The sequence below is a fragment of the Fringilla coelebs genome, assembly GCF_963513975.1.
Source record: "Fringilla coelebs genome assembly, chromosome: Z".
Taxonomy (NCBI): domain Eukaryota; kingdom Metazoa; phylum Chordata; class Aves; order Passeriformes; family Fringillidae; genus Fringilla; species Fringilla coelebs.
The window spans coordinates 63,571,710-63,594,993 of NC_140031.1; the positions used below are offsets into that span (position 1 = coordinate 63,571,710).

Sequence of the window (23,284 nt, forward strand, 5' to 3'; positions counted from 1 at the left end):
CTGCATGTCTATTTATAAAATGAGTTATTTATTGAACAAATAACCAAAACAAGGCCTTAGTCTGAGTTACTACATGATATAAACTAAAAAGCTCATCTAATACATTACATAAAACAGTACACAATATTATTGTACCTATATTAAAGCTAGCAAAAGAAATAGTATAGATTAGGAGTCAGATGTAATTTACCACTGAAATGATGATAGTGTACACTAAATCCTTTCACTCAGCCTCAGAGGAGTGACATATCAGCCATCCCCGCTTTGGGGGAAAATCCCACACATTTCCAGGGAATGTGCAGAAGATTTCCTGCTTTGTGAAAATTTGGTGTAGCTTTTATGGTTTGTAAGGTGAGGTGTCTATCAGTCAGAAATTCCAATTTATCTTTCCAGATGTCATTTCCAGAGCAAGATGTTTGTTATCAGCTGGGAGTGTTACTCCCATGGTGCAAAAATAACTCACTACAAGGCAGCTTGTCATGTTTGCATTTTTTCACCAATTAGCACAAAACATGTATGTTCTGAGGCAAGGTGCTCTGTTATTCCACCAGCTGAAAGCAGCAGATAAGCTCTTCTGGGGAGAGATGCTCTGCTACACCCATCTGGACCACAGAGGCACAGGGCATACAAGACTGCTCTCACTGCCAGCCACCATGAGGATGCTGCAGGCTCCTGCTTAGCTGGGGAGAGTGTCCCTTGCAAAGACTGAGGAACAACTGCAAGGCAATGGCAGCTGTTTCTATCCAGGAGGCCAAGAGCTCCTTCCAGCATCCAGCCCTGCATCCAGCCTGGCTGCTGGTCTCTGGTGATTCTCCCTGGGGTGTGATGACACACTCTAGGTATTTTTGTTCCTGCAGAGAAAACCTGACAGACTCTATCAATCTTCTGCAGAGTGGGCACTCTGGTTTCTTCTCTGCCCAACGCAGGATGCAACCCATGCAGAACTCATGGCCACAGGGTATCACATAAGCAACACCCTCTTGCTCATCATGGCAAATGGGGCAGCTCCACTCTGTCCCCATGGCTTTGTCTGTTCTCCATGGCAATTCAGGGAGTCCTGAGAAGCTGCTCCCCATCACTGGCACTACCAAAGAATCTCACACAACTGCAACAAAACAGAGAAACCTTGGTCCCTTGCTTTCCTGAGGAGGAGATGAAGAAATGCCCAAGCCCCTGGAGTAGGATACCCTCCTAACTCCTCAAGCCCTAGTGTCCTTCTCACTACCACCCTGGAGGGACTCAGCTCTCCAGATCTTACAGGCATGCTTGACAAGCTGTGACTTTTCTGAGTGCCTGGGAAGATGGTCTCTGGCAGCTGAAAATATGTAGGGTTGAGATGCCTGTCTGTGATAAACAGATACTGGAACTTAAGTGGTTCAATACCTTTGAGGTCCTGGATTTTTAATTAAAGCTCAGGGCTGGAGGCTGGATTTTTCCTTTCTTTCTATGTTTGTTTGTTTGTTTGTTTGCTTGTTTTGGTGCACCCTTGATGAGCAGAGCTGCAAAAAATATTGTAGGAGACTTAAAGATTACAGTTGCCTTAAACATGAATCACAGAATCAGCTAGGTTGGAAAAAACTTCTGAGACCTTGGAGTCCAAACTGTAACCAAACACCACCTTGTCAACCAGACCACAGTACTAAGAGCCATGTCCAGTCTTTCCTTAAACACCTCCAGGGACAGTGACTCCACCACCTCCCTGGAAAGCCCATTCCCATGCCCAAAATCACCCTTTCTGTGAAGAATTTTTCCCACTGTCCAGCCTCAGCCTCCCCTGGTACAGTTTAAGAGTTTGTCCTCTTCTGTGTGTGGTTGCCTGGGAGAAGAGACCAACCTCCCCCGTGGCTGAACCCTCCTTTCAGGGAGTTATAGAAGTTTATAAGGTCACCCCTGAACCTTCTCTTGGCTCCCTTGTTTAACTGAGGGAGCTGGCCTAAACAACCCCAGCTCCCTCAGCTGCTCCTCATAGAACCTGTGTCCCAGACCAGTCACCAGCCTCGTTGCCCTCCTCTGGACATGTTTGAGCATCTCAGTGTCCTTCCTGTACTGGGGGGCCCAGAACTGGACACAGCACTCAAGGCGTGGCCTCAGCAGTGCTGAGTACAGAGGAAGGATGAAAGGATGACCTCCCTGCTCCTGCTGGCCACACTATTCCTGACACAGGCCAGGATGGCACTGGCCTTCTAGGCCACCAGGGCACGCTGCTGGCTCGTGTTCAGCTGGCTGTCAACCAGCACCCCCAGGTCCCTTTCTGCCTGGGCACTGTCCAGCCACTCTGCCCCAGCCTGTTGGTGCTGCCAGGGGTTGTTGTGACTCAAGGGGAGGACCCAGCACCTGGTCATGTTAAACCTCATGTTGTTGGATTCAGTCCACCTATCCAGCCTGTCCAGTTCCTTCTGCAGAGCCCTCCTACCCTCTAACAGATCAATGCTTGCACCAAATTTGGTGTCATCTCAAATTTGCTAATGGTGGACTCAACCCCTTCATGCAGACTATTAATAAAGGCATTCAGCAGGACTGGCTGCAGAATTGATCCCTGGGAGGGTCCACTACTAATCAGCCCCCACCTGGATGCAGCATCATTCACCTCTGCACTGGGCATGGCTGTGCAGCCAGTTCTGAGCCCAGCACAGAGTGCTCCTGTCCAAGCCATGGGCTGCCAGCTTTTCCAGGAGTGTGCTGTGGAGAGATGGTGGCAAAGGCATTGCTGAAGGTCAGGTGGAACAGCATCCACAGCCTTCCCCTCATCCACCAGGTGGGTCAGCTGGTCATGAAAGAGATCAGGTTGGTCAAGAGCAACCTGTCCTCCTAAATCCATGATGGCTGGGTCTGATCCCTCAGCTGTCCGGTAGGGGCTGTGTCACCTCACTCAAGATGACCTGTGCCATAGCCTTACTAGGGTCAGGCTGACAGCCAAGGTCAGGCTGACAAGTCTGTAGTTTCCCATGTGCTCCTCAGGGCCCTTCTTTTTGGCTGAGCATCACATTGGCCAACCCAGTCATCTGGCACCTCCCTGGTTACTCAGGACAGATGGTAAATGATGGAAAGCATCTTGGCAAGGTCTTCTGCCATCTCCCTCATCAACCTAGGATGGATCCAGTGCAGTCTTATAGATTTGTGAGCATCTAAGTGACCCAGCAGGACACTAATTGCTTCCTCCTGGATGACAGGGGAAGCTATTCTGTTCCCTGTCCCCATCTACCAGATCAGGAGGCCTGTTGCCCTGAGGACAACCTGTCTTCTTGTTGAAGCAAAGAAGATGTTAGGTACCTCAGCCTTTTCCTCATCTTTGGTAAGTATATTCCCCACCTTCTCTAATAAAGAATGGAGGTTGTCCTTGCCCCTCCAAGATGTGTTAGGATCACTGAAGGACTTTTCCCACCATGGCAAACTCTCCAAAGAAGCAACTGCTCATCTGTGATGACTGAAGCTCCCCCTCCCTGAACATGCCTCTGTGAAATCCAGGCTGCGAGTTAACCCACCTGAGAGGAACATGAGATAAGATTGTCTGGGTGTTATCTCAGACTAGCAGGAGGAAAACAGATACTGGAGGAGCACTGATACTGGACAGAAAGAATCCACACAGAAAGCCAATCCAGCAACTGTGCTGAAAATCAACTCTGAGAGTAGTCAATGAGCATTAATTCCTTTGTTTGCTAAAATGCATAAATAGCAAAAAGTTTTGAACACCTTGGAAACCACATCAGCAAGAAGACCAGGGTGAAGAAAGATGCAACAGGATGCTTTGTGGATCCAAGTGTGGTGATAGCTTTTTATTTAAACTGTCTCATTCTTTCTCTCCCTCTGGCCCTCCTCTCTGCTATTTCTGTATATCTCGCTACTGTATGTTGACTGTTAAATAAAATCCATACTATTGACTTTGGCACATGGTGGTGTCTTACCTTAATTCAGGTAGAGGTGTCCGTCAGTAATTGGTTCATAAGAGATGTGCTAACACAACAGACTGCTGCTGTGAGAGGGTGAGATGCACAGCTGATCCTTGGCCCAGGAGAAGGCAGGTGCAGCTGTTATCTCCCCTGGAGTGTTTGTGCATTGGTGTTACATCCCTCTTCTATGTGGAAGGGAACAAACAAGATTTGTAGATGTTCACAGATGAAAAAGAATGGCAAAACCCAAAAGGATCCAAAAAAACCTCACAAACTCTTATTAACAAACTACACACTCAGCACAGCAATTGGTCTATGTTTTGACACTATCTTCTAATAGCAAGAGAAACAAAAGAATAAAATAGAAGGAAGAAGAAGGGAAAAAGAAACCAGGTAGGAGAGGAAAGAAGTTCACGGTCCTGGGTCCAGCACTGATCCAGCCAACAGGTGCCCAGGGTCCTGAGAGAATGCCCCCCAGCCTCTGTGGTGGTACATTTTAGAGACAAGTATTACCCATTCTGGGATTAGGCTCCTCGCTCTTCATACAAATGAGTTAGCACGTGCAGCCCAGTATTCTAGACCTTTCTGGAAATGGGCTGGGGGGCTTTGTGGGTTTTTTGGTGGTCTTGATTCTTCCTCTATTGGTCTTGTTTGCTCCTTGACCCCTCTCCTGTACTTAAGCTGTTCTTTATGTTGTGTGGTCACCATGGACTGGAACAGGAAATTCAGCTCCAGAATGGTGTTGCCTTACCTTCATATGGCTCCCCTTTCCAGGCACATCTTGTTATAACTTGCCTGCTTCATGGCTGTTGGTGTTTAGGGCATAGCAATGTGTTAATTCTTTACTGCTTAGGTTTCTACATTGGTCAAAAACCCCAGGATAGGGACAAAAATCATCCTTCGGGCAGGGAAGGGCCTCATGCTCTTAATGACAGAGCACCATCTGCACCCTTTCACCCTTTTTTTTGTTGCAGACTAAAGGTGGCAGATGGTACTTTTCCACTGTAGATATATTAATATCTCTAGGGAAGGTATTGATCTGTAGAGATGGGAGTGTGAAATCATATTCTTCCTAGATGAGGGTGAAGGGTTCCCTGAGTTAAGGGCTGCTTGGGCAATGATCAAGCCAGTACAATTTTATAAAATTTGGATGGAGAGTATTCTCAGAGCAGAAAATACAGGTATCTTTGGTTTTTTTTTTTTGCTTACAATTTAAAATTTAATTCAGTTTAATGAAATTCAAATGAATATAACTCTGAAGGAAAGGGTTGGGGTCCACTATAGCCTGAACTGCAGGTGGTCCATTCTGCGGTTCAGAACAGTGTTCCCTTTAGGTACTGCAAGATATCCTTCAGCATATTAAAGAATTGCCGAAGCTTTTCACGTGGAAATGGACAGGGTTGAGTTGGCGTGGTAACTGTCACCGGGGGGGCTGCGGTGTAGGTTGGCAGTGGTGCTGTTGTTGGAATAATTGATGGTGCTGCTGGCTTCCTTCCCATCGTTGTCCAGATCCAGTTGTAGTAGTACTGAGTGGAGCTGAAGACTGAAGGCCGTTTGGGTCTGGCACAGCCTATTCCCCAGCTGGTGACACCAATTTGCCAGAAGATGCCAACACTCTTATCTTCGCAGACAAGAGGCCCCCCACTGTCACCCTGTAGCAGAGCAGAGAGGATTAAGGTGCTTTTACATGCCCTTGTAAGCAGTTAGAGCTGGCTTCTTTACTCTTCCAGCCCCTGCCAGAACTGGATTCCTAGCAGAGCAAGGCTCGGCTCAAGTGGGTGGGACCTGCAGAACCTTGACACCCTTGGGAGCAGGATGGGGGCCTGTAAGGTGGGGCTCTCTGTCTCCCCAGTGCTTGGAGTATTCAGGGCTGGCATCTGGACCTCACTGAGCAAGGACCCACAGATGGAAAAGGGAGTGGAAGCCCAGCCATGGTGCAGAGCTGGGGCTGGGAGAGGAACTGGCCAGGGAAAGCTGCGCTTGGGTGGTATGATGGGGCTGCCCACACTGCTGGGGGCTGGGGGACTCATAGCATGCTCCTACCTGGCAGGTGCCGACACCGCCCTGCCCAGCGCACACGTTGAAGTCGTGGATGTACCCTCCCAGCCAGTCGCTACTGTTGCAGATGTCATTAGTGACGAATTGGACCTTGGCCTGCTGCAGGATATCTCTACCTGACGCTGTGAGCAGAAAAAGGAATGAGCTCCCCGCAGCTCCTTGCCCATTCTCCTAGCCTGTGTGTTGAAGTCATTCCCTAGGGCTTGGTTCTGCCTCTAGAGAGCTGTTGGAGTGCTGTGTCACTGCTGTCTGGCGTTGGGCAGCAGGTCAAGCCCATCCCTCCAGAGGCATATGTCCCACAGCCCAACTGTCACTTTTGCCTCTGCTGTCAGGAAGCCCCAGCCACCCCTCCCTGGTGTGCCAGCCTTGCCACAGGTCCTTTATGGGAACTCACATTTTACAATTCTGTCACCCCAGCCAGCAATGTAGCAGTTTTTCAGGCCTGTCAGTTTCACCGAAGGTGCGGGCAGGCAGGCGGTCTGAATGTTGGACCTGCATCGCACTGGCCTGTCCAGTTCCACGAGGGCAACGTCGTTATACTCAAGAGTAGTGACGTATTCTTCGTGAAAGATCAGCTTCTTAATCCGGCGCACTTCGACATCAGGGCCTGTTTGGCCCAGTGAGGTGACCCCAAACACAATGGCCCACTCGCTGAGGGGGCTGGAAGGCAGATGGAGAGAGGGGTGAGGGCGAGTAGAATCATGTGCTGTGACAGCCCAGCACTTCCCTGCCTTCTGCTTCCTGAGGCAGAGAGGAAAAATGGGACTACAGACAGTAAAAGTAGATTCAAGATATGTTAAACTGGAGGCTGCTAGGAAGCAGTGGCATGGGCCCACTCTTCTGCCTGAGCAGTCTCTCAGCTGGGCCCTGCAATGTCCTGACACAAGGCACACTGCAAGGAAATGGGATGGGAATAGCAAGCACTGGTGGTGTGGGGATATCCCAGTACCCTGGTCCTCCTTACTTGCTTCTGTTGACAAAGCAGTGGGCAGCTGTGAGGAGCCACTGAGAGCTGACGAGGGTCCCTCCACAGACATGCACAGACACCGGTGGGTTCCAGTAGCAACGGATGCTGGCAATTCCTGCCCAGGCCCCAGTCCCTGGCATGACATCGGAGCCGCCCACAACGCGTGTTGAGCCGAGAGCACTAGTCATGGGCCGGAGCCCACAGGTCTGTCTGTAAGCAGAAAGTCATTACTGTGCTGTGAGAAGGCCTCCACAAGGCTTTGGTTGCAAAGCCAGCAGGGCCAGAGAACTGCCTGGGCCGGGCATATGTCGGCCCATTTCTGCTTGAGCCCTGTAGACAAGTGGTGCCAGCAGCCTGTGTGCTGGTGATAAACAGGCTTCTGCCCAGGGTTTTGGAAACTGGTATGGCCACAGGTGGCAAGCAGGCATCCTCAGGGAATCCCCAAAGCCTTTGCCTGGGTCCCCTCAGGTCAAGCCTGGGCCTACTTACCCGCAGGCGCCATGCGCAGGCCCGCAGAGAGCCAGTAGGATGAGGATGCACAGCAAAATCATTGTGGTCAGAGACACAAGTCAGCTGCAAGGAGAGAGGACTTGTCACCTCCAGTGCAGCTGCCAATGTAGTGCCCACAGAATTTGCACAGCTGCAGTGCCCTTGGCCACGGAGCTGATGTCACAAAGGGACTGGTTCCACGTTCTGGCCATGGTGCTGGTCCTGGAGGCGGGGGGAAGGGCAACGTAGAGCAACAGAAAGGTCTGGATTGGAAAGCACCTTAAGGATCCACTAGTTTCAAACCTCAGCCATGCACATGGATGCCTTCCACTACACCAGGTTGCTCAGAGTCCCATCCAAGCTGGCCCCAAATGGTAACAGGAATGGGGCATCAACAGCTTCTTTGGGCAGGCAACCTGTGCCAGCACTCTGACAATGATACAAGATTTTACTTGCCATCCAAAAATCCTACAGAATTTGCAGCAACAACAATTAAAAGCAACACACATTCTGATTTTTAAAAACAATTTGTGAAATTGTTTTCATTTCCTTTGCTTGAGACAAAAAAATCAACTAAACAAATGCAACTTGAGGCCTCAAGAAAAAAAAGTCCTGATGCCTAAACTCTTTTGGTGTTTAGAAACTAACTGTGAAGAATTCTAATTAAAAGTAATTCTCTTTCAAGAAGCCAGAGTCCCTTTTACAGTGTTTATTTAGTTGTTCCCATTGGACTGCGGAACAGCTTACCCCTACTTCAAGAGGCATAGTGCATTGGACTGCCATTTCAGTTACTGCCAACAAGTACCTCTCTTTGCCCAAACTCCAATTTTCTCAGCTTTCCTTTGATGAAGTTCAGGGAGGACCAAGGAGATGGAAGGTTCCTGCCCAGATATCCAGAGTCCAGTTTCAAGTTCCCTGGTGTGCTGTACAGCACACACACAGAAGGATCAGATATCAGAAGCCTAAAACACTGCATTTCCAGCTGCTGTCTCCAAGACCCAGAAGCCCCTAGGATCTGCATTTCCTTATTACACTGCACCCTTGCACTCCTCTCTGAGTGGGCAGTTCCAGCCCTTTGGAGGGACCCTCTCCCCTTGGGTCTGACTTGCCTGCCTACAGCTGCATTTTGCAAATCCCAGCTCAGGGAGGCTTTGGCTCACACAGGAGAATGAGTGGGACTGCACACATAGCTATCTGTGAAAACAGGCCACTTTATTTCTACAGCAACTAAGTCACCATCGGCCATTGCACACATGTGGAGGAGGAGTGTGGGCAGGACATAAAAGGCCTTTGTCACTGAGGCTACCTTTGGATCAGCAGGCCCCAGAAGGAAAGGGTTGTGGTCCACTGCAGCCTGAATTGCAGCCAATCGATCCCTCCCTAGCATGCCTCAGGCTCCAGGCTGCCCACCTTCAAGCTGCAGTTTGACTTAAGCCTGAGATGAGGCTGGGTTTTTGTTTCTTTGAACACAGTAAATCTGGTAATCCCCTTCCTCTGCCTTGGTTATAGGGGAAAAGAGAAACAAAAATATTTATTTCAGTTTGTTGCTGCATTTCTTTGGCTTTTAAGGCAGAAATGCTCTTCATGCCATGCCAGCAGTGGTATTTTGGGCAAAGTGGGCATGAGTTCAATGCCTTTGGCTTTTGCAAAAGGAAAAGGAGAAAAAGAGGAAAAAAAGAGAAGATGAAAGAGAAAGGAGGAGAAAAAAAGATAAAGAGAAAAAAGGAGAAAAAGACAGAAAAACAGGATAACGGTTTTCCCTAGAAAGTGTGTTTGTACTAAGGGAAGCCTGAACCTCATGTGGTACCATTTCACAAGTTTCACCCTTGCAGGTTCTTGAGGGCCTTTGTTGTTGATGGCCACGTCCCATGGCCAAGTGTGACCTAAGGAGGCCTGCAGGTGTCACCTTTGCACATTGAAAGTTGCTGCGGTCAAAACTGCAGGTTTTTGGTTTTGCTTTGGTATTTCCCCCAGTTTGGAAATTCCCCCTCCCCCCCGCTCCTCCTTTTTTTCCCCTTAGGAACCAGGGCAGGAAATTTATTTTTGGTCTGAAACTCTCAGCCTCTCCCTCTGTAATAAATACTTTCAGATTCCCACTGCATGAAATATAGCTGATACTACAGGGGCTTTTATATTTATATGGGAAAAACTACAAGCCTGTATTTTTAGAACTGTGCCTGGAGGAGAAGCTATGCCAAGGTGCAGTTATGGATTGCATATGGGCAGGAATGGATGATGCCTGGGAGGACATAAGAGAGCTGCACACACCCAGCCCCAGCTTATACCTTCCCCCTGCTATACAGATGAAGAGGTAGCAACTAACTGGGGAATGACGAGCAATGCTGTCAGTATTCAGTATGAGAAGTGGGAAGGGGGTGTCTCCTGAGATCCTGGTAGAACGGCCACCTCTATTGTGGGCTTGTCCACTGCATGAAGTCTCTATGCCCGCACAGTGTTACAGCACATGCAGCAAAATGTGCTGTGATACTACATGAATAAATACAGTTATCTCCGCAGGCTTTAAAAAATATTACAGCTTTTAAACCAAGGGGGAAAGCCTCCCCAGAAGCTCTGGTGTGAACCTTCACCACCAGGGCTGGATAATTCATAGCTGGATTTCTCACACAGGCTACTCCCAACTTGGAGAGGTCAGAAGAATGATGTGATGGTGCCAGACATTGGTCTGTGATTTTCTTTTTTATTCTTGAGTTCATTATCATGGGGCTAATTTGATCTTGTCACCTTGTGCCATGCAAAGATTTTTTAAAAACGTGACTTTTTTTTTAAATGAGTCATGAAGAAATCTGAGTTGTTCAGCCAAAGCTGAAATTCAAGAAGAGGTTTTGTAATTTCAGGAACACTTGCTGCTGTCATCATACTTCAAAGCTCTCATACTTTCTCCGTGATTTGTCATGGGCAGCTCCTCACAGCACTGACTCCTTCACAGCCAACGACTCCAACTCTCTTCTCAGCTAGCTTACCCATTCTTTTATGGCACTCTTCTTATTGGATACAGCTGGGGCCTATTAAGGGTAGACCTGTTCCTAATCTTTGGTAATTAGTACAGCTGCAACTCCTCAGGTGTGAGACTACCTACCTGCTGCACTATTTTCTTACATTCCATCTCTCCACAACTTGCTGCCTCACATGTTGCAAAGCTGGAGCAAAATGGACTTCAAAGAAAGGACAGGACAGCACCATTAAGGGATACAGGGAAAATGAAATCAAGAGAAGTTGTTACTTCCTCCCTGGATGGATGCACTGATTTAACCACTGACTGCGGTTTCTGCATCACCTGGCTCCCCAATATCAAGAGCAAATGCCACTTTTTTTGCAGACCTCTGAATCCTGAGCAAGGGTGTACAGATACCACTGGTCAGGCACAACCAGTGGCATCATGAACCCCACAGCCAAAAGCATCAGAGAGAGGAGACCTTTGCTCCAACAGAGCAGGACTACTACTGCAACAATCCACATCACTCACTAGTCTCCTGGGGGCTATGTGGGCACTATGTGAGGCCTTCTGCAGGCAGGTCCATGTGGCTAGTTGTTCTTGTAAGGGACAAGTGGCATTGTTTAGCAAGATGACCTTTTCCCAGACCTTTTTTTTAATTTAGGGCAGTTTAAGTGCGCAATTTAGCTAAACACAGTTTCCCTAGAGGGATCCTGCCTTTAAAAATGGAAGTGTGAGGGAAGAAAGCAGTCTATTCTTATGCAGAGGTGAAACAGATGTTTCTCCTCCATGGCTCTTGGCAAGCCTGCACAGACCTAGGAGTAAGGACCTAGCCCAGTAATAATGGCTTAATCGGTGTGCAACTAATGCACACTTCGAATGTAAGCACAATAGCCACAGTAACAGGATGAAGCTTTGTCTTCTATCCCCAGACACCCCATTCCAATGGGTACAGTTTGTCCTCAGGACCAAGTAGCATGAGCACCACATCCCTCATGACTTGTTCTCTGAGCTGGAAGAAAGCTGTATGAGAGGCTGAAGATGCTAAGTGGAAAGAAATGGCAAGGTAAATCCCTGCTGCAGGCTGCAATGGGAGAGAAGTGCCCACACTGGCAGTACCCTTGGGCTCTGCATTCTTCTCTCTGGAACACTTTCTGCAGCTGCAGGTGCTGATGTGAGCAGACTTCTGCTCTTGCCACCACAGAAATTTAACAATGGAGTTGAAGATCTGGAGCTGAAGAGGAGGTAAAAGACAGTATCAAGTGCAGAATCAAGCCCTGTGTGGCCACTCTGTCCTTGCACAGCCTCTGAGCTGAGGATGTGCACCACCAAGGTAAGGATGCTGCTGGATAATTGTGCCAATAGCATCAAAGACACTGAAGGTAATGTGGGAGCCATATCCCTCTGGGAGTGGCCAAGCTTGGTTTGCCACATGGCCCTTCACTCCCAAATCAACCCTGCCCCAATGACGCATCCTCTTTCAGAAGTCCTGCTGTATCTTTAAATTCCGTAGTCATCCCTCTAGCTTTGCTAAGGCTGGCTCATTAAGTGAATTCCTAAGGCATCTAAGGAAACATTTGCTTATTACACTTCAGCCTATTACTCTGCATTTTGTACAGCCCCTAACCGTTGGTGCCCTACATGTGGTAATCTCACTTACTATGCATTACTTAGTTATACTAAGAATTTTGTAATCCTGCATTACCTGGGTTACCTTGAACAGTTCAAGTTTATGTCCTGCACCTATGGCTAAGCTTTATTAGCCTTACTGACACTAGCTCTAACCAGAATCCAGCTAACAGGACATCCAACTCTCTCTGGCTCTCAGGGTGGAGTGGCAGTCCTCACCTTCCCTTGGAGGCTTTTCCACAGTCCTCCTAACACTGGTTTTCTGCTCTGTTGCATGACACCGCATCCTCTTCCTGACCCTCACCCTGCCCTCAGCCCATGTCCCACATGAACTTTGCCAGCAAAGGCAGTCTGCCTTGCACCAGGTCTTAGACATTTCAGTCTTCACCAATACCCACCCAATACACCCAAAAAAGGAGAATTATATTTAAGCATTTCTCATGGAAGGAGGAATTGACTCCAATACAATTTATTAATAGAGCTGGAGACTCCCTAAGAGAAAAACAATTTTAAAACCTCTAAAACTGACATAACAAAAGTATGCATATGCAGCAAATGCTAAATGAAAAAAACCTCCCCAACTTTCCAGATCTTCTTGGTACGCTTTCCTGTCTAAAATTCAGCTCCATGTTATTGCTTCATAGTTGTCACTAAAGCATTTAAACAGAATAGTGACAACTTTTTAAATTCCAGAGCAGAAATCAGGAGGTAGATGGGATCCTCTTCCACAGTTTTGATTTTAAATTTTTAGAGACTCAATACTGTGGGCAGGAATGAAATAAAACATATATGAAGGGGCAGCAGAGATAGAAGAGTGGAAGTTTACAACTGACTTCTAATTTAATTTAAGAAGTGACTAGAAGAAAAAGATGGCATTTGTATATATATATATACACACACACATATTTATATGCATATATACATACATACACACGCACATATATATACACAAATATTCAAAGATGAAAATAGTATTTCTGTAGAATTTGAAAGATTTAAAATACAGAAGGAATCAAAGTAATAACATGTGACAGTATAAAAACTCCAAGAATATACTTAGTTGCAATTCTCATTCCATGATTTAACAGTTCTAAATTTAATAGGCTTGCATGTATCCACAAAAGATACATTGGTAATGAAATTAAAAGATTAAAAAGTATGCTTACTTTTGCATGTGTATATATATACACACACACATACACACACACATACATACATACATACATACACACACACAGTAACTCCAAAATGGCTTTTTTCACCACTTCTGAAAGACAGAGATTGCACTGCAGGTATTGCATCTTTATAGTGTTGCACATTACGGTTTTGGCTACTATTCTTCAGAAGATTTTGAGGATTTGTTTCACAAGATTTTTTACAAAGTAGACAAACAAATCATTAAAATCTAAATTAGAAGCTTTCCTAAAACTAATGCTATGAAGACAGAACAATGATGACAAATTACACTGTTATTTGCAAGTTATCAGGCAATGAAAGACCAGAAGTTTACAAAAATGAAGTGACTGACTAATCTGTCAACCGCAAATGCTCTGCAACAAGAGCTGAAATTGAAAACCAGTAGTCAAAAGGGCACAAATCAGTATCAGTCTGACAGATGAACTAAACTAAAAAAATACAATTCTGTGCAGCTTGTCAGAGACCAATACCACAAAATCAGTTGAAATTCGACAATTAATGATGAGATCCTCTAAATTATCTGACAAATTCAGAGTACAAGTTCCAAAGCCACACCACTATTTCTGGAAATCCCATCTCTAAAATGCTTAGTTCTGCTATGTTTCTTCTTTTCCTTATTACCATCCAGCTACTTTTACATATCAAATTGTATATTATTAGCATAAGATTTTTATTAATGTGTAATTCCTAAAGAACACCAAGAAAATAAAAAATCCAAACTTAAACTGAATTGGAATTGTATTTATTTAGCCTCTTGAACTTTATAACATTCACTACTACTTACATATCTGAAATATAATTCTGTTTCACAACAGCTACTATATCTACAAATGTGGAAACCACATAAAGTTTTGCTTTAAGAAAAAATGTACTGCTCAATGAGCAGTCTGCAAAGAAGTCACGGTAACTCTTTCTTACCTGACTGTCAGTATTAACCCTCTGCCAAGAAACTATAACACAACTCCAAAGGAAAGGGCATAAGTTTCACATATAAAATTATATTTAATCATTTGTGCAGATGTTTGGTCAATAGATGAAAACAGTTTCAGGGTAAATACTTACATATTGCTCAAAATGCTTCAAGGAAAATAAAATTTTATCTGAGACATGCCCTGAGCTATCTAGATTCCTTAATAGTGCAATGTTGCAGTGATGCCTGGTTTCACCCTGGCTTTCGCAAATGAAACACAATAACTGCTCACACAGCTCCTAAATGGCTGACACAGCACAGTATTATATGCACTACAGCAGTTCTTGTAGCTTTGCCAAGTTTCTCTCCATCCACTGGATATTGAGCTGAATTGTGTCAATTGCCTCTTTTACACAATGCAGTTGAGAACTCTCTTCTGATTTTGACTCAAAAAATGACTTGACCTGCATAGCAAGAATAAAGAAAGAAAAAGAAAATCTTACTTAAAATCAACATTAGCCAGACAAATAGAGTGGTTACAGGTTCAGCAGCAAAGGCTATACACATGTTGCAGGAAATATATTTTTGAGAATTGTTTGTATCTATGCAGAAAGCAAACCTCTCAAAGGAGTTCCCAAAATGCAAGGAAAGCATTTTTCAGATACAGCACCAATAACTCATTTGGTTTCAATATGTCATTTCACCAATAAACAGACATTCATTTACCATATCACAAAGCCAACAGAGAGTATATGCAGAGTTCTGGAAAAGGAGTGCTATTCTGTGACAAATAATTGGTTGTTGCAAGCCACCCTCTTCAGCATTCTGCAACAGCCCCCACACCCAATCATCATTATAACTGTCAATCCTAACACTTAAAATTTTATGGATCAAACCATTAATACCAATCTCTATCAAATTATCTGGAAGAAAACATTAGACTAAACTGTAAACAATTCTTGATACATTAACTTCAAGGCCTTTTTAGGGAAAACAACAGAGCTTTCTGAAAGCTATTAAACAACTCCTGACTGATACTCAATTTCTACAATAACTCTTTGGAATTGATGATGGAAAAAAAACAGCAAAAAGCAATTTTTATGGCACAGTATCACATTTCAGAGATACAGAAAGCAAATCTTGTTTGCAAAATCTAGACCAAAATTACATATAGATTAAGTAGTTATTTTGTGAGACAGTGTGTTCAAGCAAACAGGAAAACACAACAATATAAACCAATAACTGGGTTCAACTCTATCACAGACTCAGTATATAATCTCCCAGTGTCTATGCATATATTTACCATGTATGAAATAGGGAAAGCAACTGATACACATACTCTCAAGAGGGTGTCAAGGATATAAATAACAAATGAACAAGTGTTTTCCTCATCCTTCAACTCAATGAAAACAGCATTGGCACTAGAAAATAACCCTTTCTGGTAGATTGTGCCACCAACCTCAAGCAGATGTGCCTTTGTTGCAAATTGAGAAGTTGACCAGGTAATAATATTCTGGATAGTATATGAGCCTAGGTGAAACCTGTAAGACAAACAAACATTTTCAGCTAGGAGACACTTTAAGATGCAGTTTTGGATATGTATGCATTCTTTTCTACTATTTCTACTTTTTTGTTTAGTAGTTTGAAAATATTAAAAGCACTTAAATGCAATATCTTACATTGCAATTACATACCTTATTTTTCAAAAGAAATATACATTCTTAGAAATCCAAGCCTCTAGCTCCCTATTCCCTCTAATAATGCAACATCAGAGCAAAAGCTATGGAAAATTTTTCAACTTCTATCACAGATCAAATAGTAAAGAACTGAGGACACCATGCAGTGAATATCAAGATCTGTATTTGTGGTACGTATGTGTTCTAAGGCTCTACCAGAACTGAACTTGCAAGCAGTTTTTCTTTCAAGTGAAGTAATTCTGTAACATTGGTTATAAATAGCTTGCTAGAGCAGAAGTTTTCATAGAGAAGAAACTTTACAAGCAGCATAAAACTATTTAAAATCAAAGCTGGGATTTAGAAACAGAGGTTTTTAGTACTGTTGGCTTTCTGAGGACTTGGGGGCCAGCTTTCCTGCTGGGTACCCTTCAAGGATAGTGAAAGACAACATATTTCTGAAACAAGTGGGATATTTTGGTTACTTGGTTTTAGGAGTGCTGTGGCAATTAAGAAAATATAAATGCTGAATTATTTCCCTGGATGTCCTTTTGAATCCACTTCATTCACATAAATATCTTTCAGCTGAACAAACCATTTTAAAGACAGCAACCTCTCAAGAGAAATTAAGATCAAGATTGTTCAGAATTACTGTGAGTCTCTAGGATGATTGTTGAGAGTTCAAATTTTATGTAGCAAGCTATATTTGTAAACTCTGATTTTAAAACATGATTTAGAATTTTAATATGAATATTCTTAGATGAACACTCATATTTATTGTCTTGTTTAAAACAAAGAAACAGGTGCTTTTGCCACTGTGAATTTGAAAGTTTCAGCTGCATGAAAAGCCTTACTTTCGTGTAAGCTTTTCCCAGTTCTCTTTGACGAAGTCCCAGGCCAGCAAATATCCAGGCAAACTCTGGCTAACGGTTGCTATGATGTGTGAAAGCTCCTGTGACCTGATGATTTCTCCTTCAAGACTGTTCTGCATTAGCCTAGGAAACAAAGCATATGCAAAGAGACAGGGAAAAAAAACGTCATTCATATGTTCATATGGGTTTCCTGAAAGTCCTCAATTAGATGGAAAAGATTATATAATACATCAAGCAAGCACAATCTGGCACCCGGAAGAAATACATGTTACATTTTATTACAACAACTGTATTTACTTAGCTTTAATTTCCAGAAGTCAGAATGACCTTAGCTCTAATCCAAGTCCCTGAATTTTCACTGGTGTTGGAAAAGATGAACTAAATTCTAATAACTGGTAAAAGAAAAACAATACATTGAAGATGTAAGAGAGGGAAACTGAAGACTAAATTAGCAGGACAAGTTTGCATTGTCCATGAAGTACTAAGATTTAGTCTACAGAGAGGAACATAATGTAAAGCAAATTTGCACCCAAAGAAAGAAATGGAAAAAAGAAGAGGGGAAAAAAAAAACCTAACAAAAAATATAACTCAACTACTTATTATTTTGATTATAAAGATATATCAATCTTTTAAGGCTCCATAGAGCAGCCTGCAATTTTGCTACCTGCACTGCAAAATCTGAAATTTTGTGTTACCAGTAGTGCAAAGCCTGTAAGTTCAATTATTTTCTCTTTATGCATATTCAGAATCTGGGTTTTTGTGTTGTTCTGTTACAGAAGTTATTTTTAAGTGAAAAACATCAGGTTCTTTGTGTGTATGGAAGCCTGTGCAAAACATTTGGACAGATTTTCTTTAGCAATCAAAAATTTTTTCAACAACAGAAAAAAGGAAAAGCACTTTTCTAAGAAGATTTTATCACTTGTAATTTCCACAGCATACAACTTTTTGGCTCCGTCATACCAGATCAGCTTTCTGGCATCTTCTGTGCTGGCCAAGGCTTCAATCATTTTGCTCTTCTCTGCTTCAGAAACTGAAGAGAAGTACATCTTCAGGAGGAATTCCCAGCCATCATCAGACTTGGCTCCAACTGCAAATATGGCTTTCATAACATCACTAGGAAGACTACAGCGAAAAACAAAAACAACAAAAAAAAATAAACAGGGGGTACAAAAATGCACACCTGAGGAAAGAAGTCACAAAATTAAAATATTAACTTGAAGGAGATGCCTCTCTTCGGAGCAATTTGATTCTGTAGCAATTGTTAAGATTTGGCATTACTGAATTCCTGCCAATCTAATACTTTCAGTCACTAGGAAAAAGCAAATAATTTAGTCACATGAAAACAGAGTCAATTGTACACAAAGCTGAGAATTTTCTACAGCTCAAATTGCACACTGAATCCACAGCAGAAAGAATTCTGCATGATAAAAATGTGTGCTTTGGCTCTGCCACTAAGTAATCCTCTTTCAGCATGCACCTCAGGAAATGCAGATGAAAAAAATTTATGACTAGTTTTGTAGTTAAACTAAATGAGACTAGAGACAAAGTCTACCACAGTCACCCTGTCATTGTGAAACAGCAATTACTTCTACACATGGAAGAGTTAAAAGATAGAAGCACGCTCTTTATCAATACTAAGTTGGTGGTGGTGGTATGGTGGGGTTTTTTTTGATTTTTCTGTTTGCTCTTGGGGTGTTTTTCCCAAGTACAATGGTGGCAATGTAACAAACAGGAAAGCCGATGGGTAAAAGAAGTAGAAGCTCAGTTTTTGTGGTACCTAATTGTTCCATTAGACTTCATCCATGTCTCAAACATCTTAGCAGCAGTTGTTCTACAGTTTCTTATATCATGGGTGCAGGCAAAAGCCAGCAGTGTTGACCGGAGCTCTCGTTCAGACAGGGTCCCATTATCTGTCCAGTGCTGTTGATCCATTTTATCTCCAAGCAAGTGCTCTATCCTATGCTAAAGGAGGGAAAAGTTACTAGCAATAGCTAATCCCTTCCAAGAGGATTTTCTATATATAAAATTAGTCTAAAGCAAGAAAAAAATTAAAAGGTTGAGCTTTTGAACTGTGGAAGTTAAGCATAGTGTTTTTTTAATCTATTTATTCCAACTTACATATGGTAGTTCTTAACTGTAGGAATAAGTATCAGATATCACATAAATCTGAAAGATGGGCCAGGTTACATCTTAAACTACACATGGAAACTGAAGACTGCTCTCTGAGTCTTAGCTCAGACTTGCTTGTAATCAGCTTACAATTACAAAGCACTGCAATTTCTGTATGTTTAACTGCTTTTAACCTCACCAAGTCACAGTCCATATACCTTCACTTAGCACAAAGAAACACTTTTGTATGTCTATAGGCTGAACACCCTTCAGTTTTGTAGTTCTGTAGCTTGCCAAAACCACAGCTGGATGCCCGATCAGCTACCACATCGCAGCTGAAAATTCTGAACTTAGATAAAACTGCACAGACACTGCATTGCAAACCAGAGCTTAGGCTATTTATAGAGGATTCGCAACAACTTTGGATAAATTACAATACCGCTCTTTTTTCTTATGTTTCCTTAAGCACTCACTAATTATCCCTTCCTAGCATAAAGAAAAAGTGTCTGCTATTTTATCTAATAATTTAATATTTTTCTTATAGACTAAATCTCTTTACTGATGTTTTACACTGCTAAGCAACAAAGGTCATTTTAAACCAGTAGATGAATATGGAGAAGAAGCTCCATAACAAGAAGGTAAACAGAGAAATGAAAGACATATGCTCAGCAAGAACTGAACCTACAATATTGATTTCACTGTCCAGTCTGTAGAACTACATTCTATTGCACAACTGGAACAGGACAATGACAACCATCCTTGTGTTTCTATTTCTACAGAAAACCATTCTGTTTTTTTCTCTTGTCTCTCTACAAAGCAATTAGATCTACAATCTCTAGCCACTGTACCTTTTGAAAATAACTTTTCTGTACAAGAAAAGTCTATGCAATCTGTTTAATTACATATTTGTACTAAACTGACCTGTATGGGCACTTTAAGATAGCCCCAGACACCACTGCACCACATTCCCTACAAAACATTTTGGGACATATGGGTATGGTATAGAAACAGGGGAAGGAGAGGGGAAGAAGCTGGTCCAAAAAATGTAGCCTTTTGGTAAGAGACCATTAGAAAAAGCTGGCAAGACTGGCAACTCTCTAGAATCCCAATCCAACTTAGTGAAATTAATGAGTATGTTCAGCAGTCAGCACGTAAAAAGAGACTGTAACTATAAAGAATATTATAGCTAATTATTTAGAACTATCATTTATGAAAAACTAAGACATACCATGACTCGTGCTGCCAGTTGTTGTTCACCTTTTTTGTCTAAAAGGCTGTATATGAGACTCAGCTGAAACAAAGCTTGAGTAAGTGGTGCAGTGCTGTTCTCTTTGTTGAGGTAATCAATCAACTCAAAGGCCTTTCCCAGAGACTCTCTTCCTAGACTATAGGTCAATGAACACAAACATTAAAATGGATTAGAAAACAAAAGCATTTCCTGAAAAAAATCAGAAGTGATGCTTTCCATTATACTAACAGAGAGATAAGTGATAGAGGGGGTGACATAAGAAACAATTTACATGTAGAAATTTTCCTATTTTAACTTCAGCAAGATTACAACAAAGCAACAATGGCCACTAACATGCCACCAGTTAACAAAAATTGAAAATGGGTAAGGAAACGTGGCAAGGATGTCTGAAAATATTTATTGTAAATAAGGGGACTCAGATAGAATAGCAGTTTCTGAAGAGACAATCCAGTATGTTCTGCCTCACCTGCTTCTGATAGTGGTGGTGAAACACATGAGAGGGCACCAGCAAAAATTTAAGAGGGAAATAGCTTACTTTCCAAAGTGGAGCACTAGAGTACAGGAAAAGAGTTAGCAGGCAGATTATTGGACACTAAAGAAAACAGTATCTTCCAGAAATGGAAACTATCATGCGGCTCTCTGTGATCCAAACAAATAGATTATGCTATAAAGAACAGCAGATAACATCTAGAGCATCAGTGAACAGTTCCAACAAGGCTGCTGAAGATTGAGTTAAACTTCCTCTAAAGCAATTGTCTCTAGAAACTAAATCTGATCTTCTCTGACTTGGAAAAAACTTGAAACACATATTAAATACCTTTTCCAATACAGAAGTCTTACCGTGCAAGGTTGAAGATATTGTTGATCAAATTTGCTCTGTCTTTAGGACTCAGAGCAGTATGGTTTTTTTTCAAGAGATCAATCAGTGTTTTCCAGTCTTCAGCATAATGTACTATGTAATAGCCATTCATGTCCACATTGAATTTTACCCATTCCACCTCTTCTGGAAGTTCAATGACAGCTAGTGGACAGACAATATGTTATCAGCTGAAACAAACTGTTTCAATCAAAATCTATGAAGTAGACTCGTACCAGAGAGACAGTAAATTCTTTCCCACTATTTCCCCCTATAATGACAAAGGAAAAGCCAGTAAGAAGGTTTTGAAAGACAGCTCAAAAATTCTAGGTTGTATTTCCTCATCCCTCTTCCTACACCTGACTGAAGAATAAACATTATCACAGTGCACCCCAAGTTGCATCAGTGAATTTTTCTCCTTTTGTCCAGTTGTTCTTTCAAAAAGCCCCACCCACAGTTCCAAATACAATACTTTCCTACAAGGTTAAATAAAATAAACATTTCAGTGGAAAGTTACTTACTAACGTTTCAGCAAACTGGCTGATCAACTTTCACATAATTGGCTCTCTAAAGAACATGCAGTTTGAGAGATTGTGTGTATGAACTGTGATAAAAAGCATAGGCTTCTACAAATCTCAAACCTATGATTCTGTTCCAGTTGCTGTCGTGTATTTACACACACAACGCTACAGGGAATCAGCTCTCTGATGATAACACCAGCAGTGCTTTGCTCCAGATCTCTGAAATTATTTTGTACCCTGCATGTGTTCAGCTTCACATCTTACTCAAGGGTGCTCTCAGAAAAATCATATATCTGTAACACTAAAGAAACTTGCTACCAAAGCTTTTAGTCACATACCTGACTTCTGATCCAGCAAATATGCATTACTGCAATGGGTAAAGTTGCACTTATTTGTTATGTAAGTGAGAGGAATATGCCACAGGTAACTGCAAAGGAAAACAAATGTTTACTGACATGTTAGATACATATTATCTCCCTTGAATGATTTGTTTTAATTTAATTTAATTTGTTTTAATATAATTTTATTTATATAAATTTGTATACTAATAACACTAGAATCACTGAATTCTGTGTAGAATAATAAACTATAAATCTCACTTATATAATCAGAATATGATGAAAGAATAAATGCACAGCATGTACAGAAGTTTTTTTTTTTAAATCCCACCACGTTGAAAAATTGGTAAATTTAATAGAACAGACTGGATTCAAAGAGACCTTTTAAGTTGATCTAGTTCAGGTTCCCTGCAATAAGCAGGATCATCTTCAACTACATCCTGTTGCTCAGAGTCCCATTCAACCTGGCCCTGAATGTTTTCAGGGATGGGGCATCGACCACCCCTCTCTGGGCCACCAGTGCACAATTTTACCACCCTTATTGTAAAAATACTATTCCTTATATCTAGTCTAAATTTACCCTTTTTTATTTTAAAACCATTATTCTTTGTCGTATCATGACAGACCTGCTAAAAAGTCTGTCCCCATCTTTCCTTTAAGTACTTGAAAGAATGCAGTGAGGTCTCTCCAGAGTCTTTTGTTCTCCAGGGTGAACAACCCAAATTGTCTGTCTGTCCTTGTATAGGAGAGGTGTTATGTCCATCTGACTGTTTTTGTAAACCTACTCTGGACTCACTCCAGCAGTTCCATGTCCTCCCTGTGCTGGGACCCCAGGGCTGGATGCAGGGTTCCAGGTGGGCTCTCAGCAGAGCAGAGCAGAGGGGCAGAATCCCCTCCCTGCCCTGCTGCCCATGCTGCTTTGGATGCAGCCCAAGACAGAACTGGAATTCTGGGCTATGAATGCACACTGCGGGCCTGTGTCCAGTAACATGACTCCCCCAAGCCCTCCTTTGCAAGGCTGCTCTTGATTTGTTCATCCCTCAGCCTGTGTTGATACAAGAGGCTGGCCTGACCAAGGACCCACTGCTCGAGCTTGTCCAGATTCCTCTGGATGGTATGGTATCCCTTTCCCCTGGCACCCCAACTGCACCACTCAGCTTGGTGTCATCTACAAATTCTCTGCAGGAGCACTTGATCCCACTGTGTACATCACTGATTAAGATCTTACACCACACTAGTCCCTGATGGACTCCACTTTTCCTAGTACTTCTTTCCCAGTTCCAGCATGCTAGGTAGCTAGTCCAAAACCATACAGACAGTAGATCTCTAGCTGCATCAGAAATTCATCCAGTATGATGACCTGAGTCCAACATTGCTATTCTGATCTTTTACAAGTATTAACTAAAATTTAAAAATTGAATTTTAACTAAAATTTAAAAAGTACAAGACTCAAATTCAAAATCATGGTATAGAAACCAAAATTCATTGCATAGCACAAAGACTCTCTTAAGGGAACTGCAAGCTGAAACGCTAAGGAGGCTCGTAATGATGACAAGGACTTGGCTATTTAGAGAAA

General features: G+C 42.7%; 2 protein-coding genes across 3 annotated transcripts in view; both read right to left on the bottom strand.

Moving 5' to 3' along the window:
• Window positions 1-5,200: 5,200 nt before the first annotated feature.
• LOC311165027 (acrosin-like) lies at window positions 5,201-7,100 on the bottom strand (the record flags this gene model as incomplete). The annotated part of the gene is made up of 4 exons (XM_084224733.1): window positions 5,201-5,539; window positions 5,931-6,067; window positions 6,340-6,605; window positions 6,910-7,100. 4 exons carry the CDS (start codon window positions 7,098-7,100, stop codon window positions 5,201-5,203), a joined length of 933 nt encoding a protein of 310 aa, XP_084080859.1.
• A 5,462-nt stretch (window positions 7,101-12,562) lies between these two features.
• Window positions 12,563-23,284, bottom strand: part of LNPEP (leucyl and cystinyl aminopeptidase) — a 51,234-nt gene continuing 40,512 nt past the window's right edge. For both annotated transcript variants that reach the window (XM_084225590.1, XM_084225591.1), the window contains 8 exons: window positions 21,709-21,797; window positions 20,834-21,014; window positions 19,973-20,129; window positions 18,413-18,597; window positions 17,596-17,757; window positions 16,618-16,758; window positions 15,550-15,631; window positions 12,563-14,554 (listed from right to left, as the gene is read on the bottom strand). In XM_084225590.1, the coding sequence (XP_084081716.1) occupies window positions 14,423-14,554; window positions 15,550-15,631; window positions 16,618-16,758; window positions 17,596-17,757; window positions 18,413-18,597; window positions 19,973-20,129; window positions 20,834-21,014; window positions 21,709-21,797 (1,129 nt within the window). In that variant the 3' untranslated portion in view covers window positions 12,563-14,422. The remainder of the gene's footprint in view (window positions 14,555-15,549; window positions 15,632-16,617; window positions 16,759-17,595; window positions 17,758-18,412; window positions 18,598-19,972; window positions 20,130-20,833; window positions 21,015-21,708; window positions 21,798-23,284) is intronic.